Genomic DNA, 13,693 nt, shown 5'->3' with positions numbered 1-13,693 from the left:
CACAATAATTATGGACATCAGATAACAAGGAAGATGTTTGAAAACGGATCATTTTTTCTAATTTACGACATTACACCAGATTTTTCAGGAAACGATACACACATCAGTCTACAGGAACAAGGTACCTTAGGAGTAGAAATGCAGTTTTCTCCACAACTGTCGGAAAATGTTACCTGTCTTCTCTATGCTGAATTCGAAGTGGCCTTGGATGTGACAAAAGACAGAGGTGCTATCCTTCACTAATAAATCTAACAATTTTACTCTATAAATTTGGTGTATTCCTGTTTTCTGCCACAGAAACCTACCTGTATCGTAATAGAAAAAGACTATCGTGTTTGTGTACTTTATTATAAACGTATCCGACATGAACACATCACAGATCAGACATATTTTATCTCACAATTGTTCCACCAAAACAATTTTTTGTGGTGTTTACCCGAGAGATCTTCTGCCTCGAACGTTCTCCACCCCTGCTTTGATAATCGCAAACACGGATACTTCCGATTCCGAAGGAACACACTGGGTTGCTTTCTATTTCGACAAAAACAATAAGGCAGAATATTTTGATTCATACGGTTTCCACCCCTATTACCCAGAATTCATAACATTCTTGAACCGTCATTCCTCTATTTGGACTCACAATAATACCCCCTTACAAGGAATATTTGCTACAACTTGCGGACATTACTGTTGTGTATATGCTTATTATAAAGCACATCACGTCACAACCAGGGATTTCATCCGGATATTCCCACCGGGTGTCAGTAAAGATGAATATATTTTACACCGTTTTCGTCAGATCTTCAAATGTTTACCGCATTCAAAGTGTCCTAAAGGAGCACAAGTGTGTCGTTCCATCAAACCAGTTCGGGAGTGTATAAGGTGATTTCTATATAAAATATGTATGATGATTCTGCTCACTCTCAGTATCATCTTGACACCTTTAGTGAAAACATCATGGAACCGGTCAAAAATTCTACAATGGAAAAACATGATCAGCTTCTAGACCGTATTACTCATAAGGATGGTGTTTCTAGATGTAGAAAACGTAGACGTCTGCCCCCTACCAAAATTGAGATTCCTGTTATAAAAACTGAACCGATCGAGAGTGAACCGGATGTGACAAAGGATTGTGATTTCATGAAAATACGCCAAGAAAACAGTTCTTCCCAAAATAAAACCGAATGTTCGGAACTGCACAACATAGATGTCTGTTTGGATCTTTATCTTGCAAATATATACTTTCTGAACACAGAAAAAACCAAATATGTAGCAGTAGGATTCGAAAAACAAACACCTTTCAATCTGGTATGGGAGTTTTCGCAACAAGGAAGATTACCCGTACGAATTAATTCTTCACAGATTAGAGAATTGTGTGTTTTGAAATCTGATGTACTTAATTACATCGAAACAGGTCGACGATTTAATTATCTCGTCACAGGGAATGTTACTGTCAGTGCTGTAAATTTTTTCGGAAAACGTTGTATTTCCATGTATCAACATTCCTCACCGGATGCTTTTATTTTTACACCCCCGGAACTACATTTATTTTTTTGTGAACTTTTCACACCCTTAAGAAAATTAACGAACGAACGTTATCATAAATTACAGCCACATATACAGACTTTTGTGCATTGTATCGAAAAGAATATGTTTTCAGAAAGAAAAGAAGTACCGGAAAACCTGATAAGCCATTTTCACGTTCTCTGGTACAACGAATTGATGATTGAAATATATCTTCAACACAATCTTGGACATTCATTGATATTATAAATAATTTTATTATCCATTATGTATTTTTACTGTAAATGTATATCTTTATATGTATATTATTAAATTGTAAGTAAAACATTTGAAAAAAAGGTTAAACATTTTTTTATTTTTCTCTATCACAGTAGAAATGGTACATTTTCCAAACATTTTCAACTGCACAGGTTTTGTTCACATTTTTTGATTCACTATGTTCTCTACATTTCTTTTTCTCTACCGAAAGTTTCACACTCTCCAATTTTGGACACCCAAATTCTTCAATATTATCTACGGTTAACGTACTCATACGTTTTTCTCCGATACATTTTTCCAACCATTTAGTTTTTTCAGTACCTTTAACATACACATTTTCATTTACAAGTACAGAATATAAAAGATCTCCTAACTTCTCATACGGTACCCAACCATTTTCCCAGGAGAGTCCGTGTTTGTTTGCACGGAGCCAATAATTCACACGACGATATTTTTCACTTAACAAATGTAGACCGTATGGAGGTTTTACTAAATAATCAAATGTACATTCAAAAGGAGACTTCAATATTCCGACTTCTTTCCACACAAATTCACCGTCTTTTCCTCGTAAACCTTGAACGTCCAAAAAACATACATCCATTGTTCAACAGGTAAAAACTGTCAATGTATTTTTAATAGATCCACGACATATAGCACACTTATCGAGTTGTGAGGCACAGGATCGACAACTGACAAAATGTCTGCACGGGAGAAACACTATATCGCAAACATTCAAAAAACAGATTTTACAAATCATTACAGAATCTGCATTTTTTTCAATAACTCTTTTTGCAGACTTTTCTCTATTAGCACAATATTTACATTCGACCTTATAATGTAGTAATGCAACACTTTGTATAAAACTACAATGGGGCACTGCTGCCAGATGTCTTATAACAGGACAATCTTCCGGTGTCCAATCACAAAAGCCATAAAAACAATATGAACACAGTACTCTATCACCGTGGCCTGAATAGTAACATCCTGCAGTCACTAACTCTTCAGGTGTCTGTTGTAATCCTACAGGCCACTTTTCGTAAGTTTTGTATCGAGAATCGACTGATAGGTAGTTATTACAATGCCCCGAAAATCGGTAGCAGGGGTAACTGAACACTTTCATAAATCAGCCAAAGAAAAACAATCTGATACAATAGGTGATGGGGTTCCAGGTATTGGTGATAACGGTACCGGCACAGTATCTTCTACATCACTATCAAACAGGGCTCTGGAAAAACCAAGACGATTCGAAGATAACACTGGAAAACAGGGGTGTCCTTCTAATTTACGTAGTAGAGAACGGTTGCAGGTAGTACACCACAAAATAGTTTTGTTCACTAACACGGCAAGCCACTCTTTCACTCTTTGTTTTAAAGCTTCAGCAATCTCATCTTCATCCTTCCTCTGAATGAGTTCACACGAACATTTGTGACTGGGAAATCGTGTTCTCTCATCCGTAAACTTTTTTCTTTCCACTATCTCCTTCAACGTCTCGCAGGAATGATGGACTGCTTCTCCCGATCTATTGAACAGGTAACATCCGCACCATGGAGCTTCACGTAGTGCTACGTACATAAACGGGAACTGTTTCAACACTCGCTGTACAGCCTCACGATCGGTATCGATATCGCCGCAGGATTCTATGACTTCCCAAAACTCTTCGTAACTTATCTCGTAGAAATTCAGAGCTTTCTCCGGAAACGTTATGTAATACTCTGCCATTGTGACACACTCTCGTTCTTTTTATACCGTCTACATATATATACCCTTCTTCCTATTACGTCATTTTCCTTAAACATGTCCAAATAAATACTTTTTGTATTCTTAAATTAATACAACAATCTTTGAATCAAATGAGTCAGCAACATTTTCCCGGCTTCTCAAAGACAGGTTGTTGACCTCTATACTGAATGCGTCATTAAATTCGAAAACCTAAATCAACCTCTGTACCGAAAAACAAACATAATAAATAAAAAACAACAGTAAAACATTCCCCATCCGTTATCTATACCCTTTAACCTCTATCTGAAACTCCACACATTTTTGGAACCCTGCCAAATAATAACAATATCTGCTTGTTCACTCGAACATTAACCCGAGCCGGGAATTTCCGGTCACGTGACTTTCACGTGATTTTGGCGGGAAATTCTCAGAATCGACCCGAATCAACAATTTCCTATCACGTGATTTTCACGTGATTCACACAACATTTTCTAAACCTCAACCTCTTATCTATAACCTTTCACCTTTCTCAGACAACATTTTAATCATCATTCAACTGACTCAGTAATTTCCTGTTGAAATCAAGCTCGGGAATTTCCCGTTCCGGGGTCAAAAAACTCTTCAACCAATCAAAACTCAAAACACCTATGACGTCATCATCTCCTCATCCAAACAACCAATCAAATCTCTCACCCATATCTCAAACCCCGCCCATTTCTGGCCTCTCTCCAAAAACAAACAATGCTTGCTTGTCCACTGCCCTTTATCATCAATTGATCTTTCATCGATCTTTTCCAATCAATTGATTTATCGGACTATATCCGGGAACATAACTACTGTGTCCATTCATCAATTTCATCACATTATCACTCATCCCCATCTTCGCAAATTAGCCAATAGTGGCACAAAAAGCGAAGTAAAATAAAGCAAATCAACTTTCTATGGCGGACGATTAGTTCAGTGATGACCTCCCCCTATACAGTATAGGGGTAGGGAGCAAGTCCATTTATGCTTGAAAATTTTGCCAACTTTTCTTGTACGGTAGCACTTTCCTCTCATTTAACACGGACCCTTTCAATTGTTTTTTATTGTTATGGACTCCTAGAACTTAATTTTTGAAGTACTAAAGTGCATCAACATTTGCCGGTACTTGAAGTTACTCATCAATGTTCTTTTAATTTTAAATATGCAATGGAAGTGATTGCAATATTTATAATACTATTCAAATAATAATAATAATGATGGTGATGATGATAATGATGTTGATGATGATCACAGATAGCAGAAAATTATTATACACGCTCGTATGTCGTTACATGAAGAGATCTCTGATAATTCCGTGAAGCCTCTTTATATGTGAGACCAAAAATTAGAAAATTACTCTTCATTAAACTACAATTTCAGACTACATTGACTCACTCACTGATCTGGAAATGTGGATTCTACATTACGAAGGTTTGTGTTATGAGCCATCTCTATATTAATAAAAAGGATGAAACAGATTGACACGTTTTACCTGTAGAACGCCGTGAGACAGACATACTTAATGTTTAAATAGGTTTAGTTATCAAACCCTCTCGTAACATTTCAAACCATTCTCGAACGTCCTTGGTGTCAGGATACAACAGGTTAAGAACTGCTGATGTAGGGTATATTAGGATCCAGGTTCAAAGCCTCACAAAATAAAGTCCCTGGTAGGCTACTGCATATATCTGCAGTTATTACCATTAGATATACTACTCTGAACAAAGTGTCACATTGTAGCTTTGTCTCTGCTTCTGTGGAGCATATTTAAAGAGAAATTGTGTACTTATAGTGATAGTTTTATGACAGAAGTTATTTTTAAGAGAAACTGCAACAATCCGCTCTCGCTTTTAACCTCATTGGTTTCTGGACATCGAACAAACTAGGCTTTAACGAGATGTTTGGAATTCTTTGTTGTATAAACATTAACAGCAGAAAAAAAATCTTTATTGTGTCTGTCAAGCACAGTAAATTGGTGTACAAAACACGAACATTGGTACTTTCATACTTAGCTCTAGTTAACCTTATCAGGTTTTGAAATATTATTTTTAAGTGAAACGTCAAAAAACTAACTAGAAAATAATATAGACGATTATCTTCATAGGACGGCTTTTGAAATCTAATCAGTTATAACTGACCTTATTAAAATATCCATTCAAATAATTTTTCACGCTGATATGCAGAGTTAAGTTGAAAATGGATTGCACATAGAAGTTCTCTTGTAGGTATATTTGAAGCAATATTTTACTGCGTCAAATAGAGCAGAATTAGTAACAGTGTTATATAATCACCGTCTCCAATTCTAATAATTACAAAAATCAAAGTCGTCCCCACGAGTACTTTAGTTAGCTCAAAGCCTTCACGGTTTAGACAATGACGAAATGGAGGATAATTATGAATTTTAATAATTTCCAAAAATTGACCAAAATGAACCCAAATTCTGTTTGTTGAAACGCTATAATTTATGGAAGGTAAGTTGAAATGGATACTGTTTTTGTTTTCATATTAGTCGAACTTGAGAAAAATTAATTAATACTCGAAGAATAGAGAGTGTAAGAACTTTAAATTGCATATCATAGTTTGTACAATAGGAAATTCACGTAACTTTTTAGTTAAGTGAAACCGATGTTATTATTATATAAAGCATGTGGCTTAAAAGGAATTACTTCTTAAATGTAAATATTAAACTGGATCTTATGGGGAGGGGGTTCAGACCTTTTATATATTTTCATGTGGTGTGGAGACTAATTGAATGTTTGGAACACAATAAAAGTAAAAATTGATTGGATTTCAAGTTATGGATACATCAGCATTTAAGTTATTTATGTTATGTGAAGTTATTAAGTTATGTTAAGTTATTATATGTTGCATACCATATGGGGACAGGATAGGTGTCATGAATGAAAACATGTATTCATCAAAACTCGTTGTGAAGAGATGTGAATAACAATATTACAAAGTTTTAGGCATATGAGGCCTAAAATCTTCACAAACATGGACAAGAAGCAAGGCAACGCACAACGCCACAGAGGATTATCTTGAATTAAGACCCAGCTGTTGAACTATGGCTGAGCATTGTATGAATAATCATAATGATTATCATGGTTAAAAATGAAAATGAAGGGGATGGGTAATGACTTTCTGAATGTGTATGAATTGGAAAGCTGGAAAGTTAAAGGCCATCTTCAACGATAAATCGGAGCTTTGGAAGTTTACGTCGGTAGAAATAAAATACAGAGCAAAAGCAACCACACCTCAAGAGTGGCGTACATTCCTGTATTATGAAACGACTATGTTATGTTGGTGTTATTTGCGGATTTTGAAGCTACAGTCTTGAATAACACATCTCAAACTCCCCACCTTGTTTTTGTTATGCAAAAGTGTATTGAAATGAACGAGAATCTGGAATTAAGGAAATTTCAGTCTTCTCAGTGATTTTGAACCCTGCCTAGAAGTAGTGAAAAGCAGGAATTATGATTTACTAAGTCTGAACAAGAAAAGGAACATAGAAAATTTCCGAGACATCCTTAAACAAGTTTTCACCACAATCAAGCAGGGCAAGAACTTCAAAGAGTTTTCCAGAAACAGTTTGAACATAAAACTAGGCTTGTGGCTAAATTAATGTTTGCATCACATCTTTTTAATGAGCAATGACTAGATCTAGAACAGAATTGCACATGCAGTAAAAAAAATGATTACCTACCATGTGTGGCAAATGCATACGAACAATGGCAACAAAAAGGAAGCAGGTGCTCATTGTCTGAATGTTTGAAGTGGTCACACGTCGATGGGCATTACTAAACGTTAAGGTAGGAGCTCTGTGTGCCTCTACCATGCAGTTCTTTCTTCACAGTTGCAATGGCGAACTGTCGGTTGTCCATCTGGCTGCTGTGGGCTCTCCTCGTCGTTAACTGCGCCACTGAAGAAGACGTTGAGGTACGTTGTTTCGTTCACAAACACAGTTATCAAATGCCACACTGAATTAAGTGTAGGATTAGCAGAAATGTCTCTTTTTCCTGTTTTGCATGAAGTGCGCATTGCACGTATGGTTTGTTCTGTGATGTATCAGACCCATTGCCTGCTATTTTTTTTACACTCAATGTTGTAACCGTGTAAATTAAATCGTGGAATCGAAACTGCGGTAATTTGTTCACGCATACCGATGTTTTAAATGATTTTACACGGTTTTATGTGAACTCGGTATATTTTAAATGCAAACTTGATACTATGTTTACGTATGTTGAACAAAGACTTGAGAATGTGAAACAGTAAATTCTGTGTTTATATTACATTTACAAGTCCTACGAAGGCATATATAACGCTAAAATAAAAAATGAGAGTGAATTGCATAAATAGAATTTTGATTGAATTGGAATTTGAAAAACTTAAATTGGTAGTTTCTTCTCGAAATCTGAATTATTGCACTTGATAAAAAAAAACTAATAGTAATCCAGTAAAAAATACATCACTGTTTTAATAAACTACATTAAAAAAATAAATGAAATTTCAAGGTTGATAATTTATTTTCTAGAAATGACATATACTTGAATTTACGTTTCTCTAACCCTAATGTGTAATTGCACTTTGTGTCATTGTTCTTAATTCAATTTGCATATTTCATGTTTCCGTAGAGTATTTATTTCTTTAATCTAAAAGATTTTTCCTCAAAGGTAGTATTTTGTATTCGAGGGTTAGTCCTACATTTGTGCCAATTATTTATATTTGCGAGGAGGCTTACCTTCAAAAAGTGAGACATGTGCCAATTGGCAACAAAAATAAATTGGTCCGATATAATGCTTCTCAATCGAGGATTACATACCCATACTCGACGCTTCCTATGTATTAGAAAAACTTCATATGGGTAATACTGTTATAATAAATACGTCGTAGACAAGATTAAACATTAACTATAAATAAAATCAGTAATTTGTATACATATACTACAAGTTTTTTTTTACTTGTTGAAATACGGTTTTATAATTGTACGGTAGCCATTTATCATACAGTGTTTTAATTGTATAGCATTAGGGAGTTCTCTTAAATCAGAGGTTGAAGGTAAGTAGTTTTACGTTACTCCATATCGCGTTTCTACATCTATAGATTAATCACGAGGATGAGGATGAACTTATGAAATAGATAATAGAATATACACACATTCATACCTTAAGGATCTCTGACGTCGTATTGTGAACAAACGCTAACCACTCTACCACAGACATCGTCTGTTAAGGGCCATATTCTCTAGCTCCCTTTCCCCATCGCCACCCATTTCGAGCCATTGCTATTTGTTCTTCATTCTTCTCGCCTAAATAACAGCGCTTACAATCTAATGCAATATTTATTTTTTTGCATTTCGTATTTTTTGTTATTTAGCCTCCCTTTTCTTCCACTTTTGTCTAATCGTGACTTTGAGGATGAGTGATGACATGATAAAATAGATGAAGAGATACTTACAAAGACTGCACAATCGACCCATGTGTTTTACCGTTTGAAAGTAAAAAAATATAGTACGTATTTAACACTTCGAATTGCCACTGTGCATTTCTAAATTTGAAGTTACATTTCTATGAAATAATAATACATTACTTGCCATAGCTGGTTTCCTTGAACCTAATCCATTTTGTACACTCACAGTATTGCCTGGTCGAACTTTGGTTTTCAACGTGAATATACATATATATGCGAATTTCCACTAGGATTCAACTTTTTAAAATCATGTTTTCATTCGTATTTTTTCATGTTATTATTCAAAGGGACTCTATAAAAAAGGCGGGGCCGAGGTAGCAGTAGGAGGCAATAGGTCAATTACCCCAGGGGCAGAGCGCGGAATCGGGTAGCAATTAATACTACTTTTTCCCACTTCCAATTGTTTCCTCACCTTAAATTTTACATTTCTGGAATCCTTGATTCATACCCTTTCCAACGATGTATCGAACATATTTCTATTAAGAAGGGTCGATTCGACATCCTTACCCTCATGCCTAAGCCGGAACTTGCCCCCAGAGAACTTAGGTGGTGAGATTTTGTTATTACGAATAACATGTGTCGATCGCTCTAGTCTAGTAGCATTGACTGAAGTGGATTATAAAGAGCCTTCCCCTATTTACTCGTGTTTCTTATTTATTGAGGGCAGGTTGCTGCACGTATTTACGGTATGATCGTGCTTTGTTGCACTTCTCTATTTATTACCGTCTTCTGCTAATGTCGTAATTTTATCTACTGCTTCTACAATTTACAGCTCTGCGACCAGTTTCATGTAATCAGTAATCGATCACCAGAGACAGCCGGATAACGATGGCAATGGGACGAGCCACCCAATGAAAATCAGTTTCGCAAGTCTTGGCTAGCAAAGGGCTGTTGCACCATGGAGTTTTGTCCTCCAGTTTAATCTTCTTGCTATCAGAGGCGTTTTCACTGGGTGGACTCTACCCACCTAGACATCTACAATAGGAATAGAGAAACAGAGGAAGGAAGATGAACAGTAGGTGGAGAAATACGGAAATAAATAGAGGAGAGAAAGATAAATAGCTAAAGATAAGGAAAGAAAGACACGGGAAGGAAAGGAGGAAGAAGAGAACGGGAGAGAAGAAACTCTTGATAAGGGGAAACTAAAGGCAATTTTGCAGTAACTTTTCGATAACAGATGGCAGCACCGTTTGTCATGTCGTGTCCATGTTGCCAGATCTACGCATGTGTCAAGGGTAGGTACTATTTGTCTAGGTCCTCCACCGTGGCACTGATCAAGAAAAAACGGACCGAAATCACGGTGTTGGCTAAAATCTGTACCTCGCAGTATACTGGGACAAAACGTCACTTCAAAAATTTCAATGATAACCACTGCTTTCTGAATTGTTTCACCACGAAATATTCCTTACTAGTAATAATGAAAAAAAATGCACCGGTATTGACAAAACTACCACTTCAGCGCCATCTGTACGCAGCAGTTTGAACATGACGGAGACCTTATATTTTCTGTTATTTACTTAAATACCTTCAATCGCAACAAAATTATAAGGATCACAGGTTCTAGTGAATAAAACAATCTTTTATATCGGAAAATTTCTTCCTTACCGAATCTATATTAGTTGTACCGTTATCCAAAGAAATTTGGGCCTATTCTTTAGCATGGCTTTAGAACCCCTTAATGAATTACTATCACTAAAGGAAAGCAGAGCACATCTGAAAATGTGTCCACCCGAAACGAAATTCTCTGAGTACGCTACTGTTTGCTATGTGCGTTTCTTATGACATATTTGTTTCTTTCTACCAACGCGATCATCAACATTGCCCTGTAGCACCACAGTTCGAAGGCTTTCAGTATTTTCCACTCAGCTTCAGCCACTGTCTGTGTTTCACAGCCATGCAGTGCCATTTTACAGTCGAATGCATTCAGGAACGACTTCTTTCTTTACTTTTTTTTAACCCGTGGCGGAACAGCCCCTGAGAGCCAGAGCCTATTTACTGCCTGCCGGCCTCACTCTCACATGCCTCAACAGAGGTAGGCGATCACCCAACCAGTTACGGGGTGACGTGTGGTCAGCACGACGAACCTCAGTCCTTGATGTAGGTTGCCATGACCGGGATACGCTACTCATTTCTAGCTCCCCACGATGATGGGTGGCCACCGGTTCCATACACAGCCCGAAATCTCAAGATAAATATTTTTACAACGCCTTCGTTATAGTAAATTCTATGTTGACTCAGGAATTGTTTCTTTTTGTTCATTGATTGATTTATTTGTTTTATTTTACTTCGCTTTTTGTTCCACTTTTGGCTAATTTGCGAAGATGGGTATGAGTGATGACATGATGAAATTCATGAAAGGACACTCACAAACATCCATGCCCAGGCCGGGATTCGATCCCGGGACCCCTGGCGTTGTAGCGTGATGTGCAAACAGCTTCGTTACGGGGGCGGGCAGTTTCATTCTGTAAAATTCTTCTTTGCTAGTGGTGTTTGTTTACTCGAAGCAATGTCGTAAAAATTATAGGTGGTCTACTGAAGTCATTGTTCTTTTTGAAGTTTGTTTTTAAAATACACCTTATGCGCAGAAAGGCTAATCGATACTGGACCTTCAGTTTAAAGTGGAACCTGAACAACTACGTGCCATCGAGAAGGGCCTGTAGTCATGGATAACACTGCTGTACTACATGGAAGAGAGAGAGAGGTGGAAAGGGTAATTAGGTTACTTGATGGGGAATAAGACAACCTTGAACTGCTGACTTGAATGGAACAGTCTTTAGTTTGTGCAAGTACAGTACATATTTCTCCATATCGGCAACGTGGCTTCAGTTGCCAGGTCTCTTCTGCTTGAAACAGAAGTGTCACGACCATTGGCCAAGATACAATACTGAAACAGGGTTCAATAGGTACTTACACAAGTTTGAGATTTTAAAAGTTAATAGAGCAGCTATATGAGGATCAAGAAGACGCCTACTTTGGACAATATGACATCATATTACCTTTGATAGCATTTTGTGTTTGAAATGCTAAGTTAGCATTGCTTTTATTTCCCTTATCTTTATCTTTGCACATCACAATTTGAAGCTTCTCAACAATTTAAGTTGAGTACTGTGAGGCACGTTCGCAGATAACAAGTCGCCGTCCTGGACAAGTACATACGTTAAGTGTTTAGTCGTTTACGACTAAGTATCTAGTTGTTGATCTTGTTTTTCTCTTGCACTGTTGGATTGAATGGAGTGAACGGAAGATATTTGTCACTAATGTGTCAACTGTGCTCACATCATCTGCCTGATGACTCAACACGAACAACATAACAGCAGCTACATGTATTAAAATGTTATTCTATTCAGGGAAACATCCCGTGGCGTATATTGTAGCATTTCTCAAGTTCTTCGTTCCAATCAGGGAACAAATCCCCTATTTTCCGCTCATATCATTTGACATGTACAGTGTTGAATCCAGACACTTTCGTTCTTGGCGAGCGGGGATATCAAACTTTCCGGAGGGATGCCATGAGCACCAAATTACTTTAATACTAATAAAGACAATACTAATATTATAAAAACATGGTTCAATATGAGGCGTTGCGGATACGAAGGGCGAACTCAACAAACGTACATTGTGAGGGTAATACGTTTCAAGCGCCGCAACCGAATTGCGCACACTTTAGATCCAGAATTGCGCACAGATTTTGATCCAACGTTGCCACTTTCATAGCTTTAAAGTCTGTGCGCAAGACTGTTTTTTTTCTTTAGACAAAAGAGAGAGAGAAATTAGAAATAAAATAGTAAATCTCTTAAGGATTAAATAAAAAATATAATTTGACCAGTAAATGTAGCAAGTCAAGATACAATTTTCATACCAATTTACATAATACAGTAAGTCACTATTGACATCATCAAGCTTTTAACGTTTCCTTGGTTGTAATTTTAACCCTACAGTTTTCAGAAATATAATACGTCCTGTCTCATATTCTGAATGTCTGCAACTTTTAAGTTTCTGATACTGTTCCACTATGAAGTTATGGCTTTTCAATTCGTCCTTCCTTTGTGCACTGGCTTCTCCTTTTGCAATTGATCGTAATTTCAATTTTGTTTCTGAGTGTATCTGTAGAACGGATGAAATCACCTGATGAATGTCTGTAGACGGCGAATAGAATTGTTCATTTGTAGTGTTTGTGAAATGCTTCCGCCCCATTCGTCGTCCTAGGAACTGCTGAGGGTTCTGAAGCCCATATTCTCGGTTGAAACCTAAGTGAAACGAAGAAAACAATTATTATGATATTCTAAATAATATTAACAATAATAATAAAAAATATTTAAATTATATTAATAAATTATATTTATAATTTTATTACACGTCCCTAAAATCCCTTTTTAGGTACTTTCAAGTTGGAATCTAATAATCTTTCTTCCAAAATAACAGTTCCCTCGCTATCAGTGATAATGACTGCACAACAAGATTTCAAAGTTCACCTGGAAAAGACATTAGTCAGAGAGTCAGTGTGCATATAGTGGAATTGAAAAAATCAGACAAAAGTTTATTGAGGATATCCTGCTTGAGTATCACTTCATAGCAATCGAATAGTCAAAGCCTAAATTTAAGGTTACATTAACGATATAAACAATTGTTTAATTACAACTAACAATATGTACATAGCTTTGAATTCGTGTGCGCATTTCCTAAGAATAATCTTGATCAATAA

The 13,693-nt window shown here is 36.5% G+C and overlaps 2 protein-coding genes across 3 annotated transcripts in view; one reads left to right on the top strand and one right to left on the bottom strand.

The window, feature by feature from the left end:
• LOC145991240 (putative ammonium transporter 1) overlaps nucleotides 1–5,233 on the bottom strand; it is a 66,553-nt gene extending 61,320 nt beyond the window's left edge. The window contains exon 1 of one of the 2 annotated variants that reach the window (XM_083127208.1): nucleotides 5,018–5,233. The gene's annotated coding sequence lies outside the window, so the exon portion shown is untranslated. The remainder of the gene's footprint in view (nucleotides 1–5,017) is intronic. The other variant, XM_083127217.1, reaches the window with a different exon arrangement.
• Nucleotides 5,234–7,303: 2,070 nt separating this feature from the next.
• The window catches only part of LOC145991231 (coagulation factor IX-like), a 35,094-nt gene continuing 28,704 nt past the window's right edge, over nucleotides 7,304–13,693 (top strand). The window contains exon 1 of the mRNA XM_083127195.1: nucleotides 7,304–7,461. Within this exon, the coding sequence (XP_082983321.1) occupies nucleotides 7,384–7,461 (78 nt within the window). The 5' untranslated portion in view covers nucleotides 7,304–7,383. The remainder of the gene's footprint in view (nucleotides 7,462–13,693) is intronic.

This window comes from Lepisma saccharinum, chromosome 1 (assembly GCF_977018435.1).
Source record: "Lepisma saccharinum chromosome 1, izLepSacc3.1, whole genome shotgun sequence".
Classification (NCBI taxonomy): Eukaryota; Metazoa; Arthropoda; class Insecta; order Zygentoma; family Lepismatidae; genus Lepisma; species Lepisma saccharinum.
The sequence above is the reverse complement of the archived record's forward strand: the minus strand, read 5'-3'. Positions and strand labels throughout refer to the sequence as shown.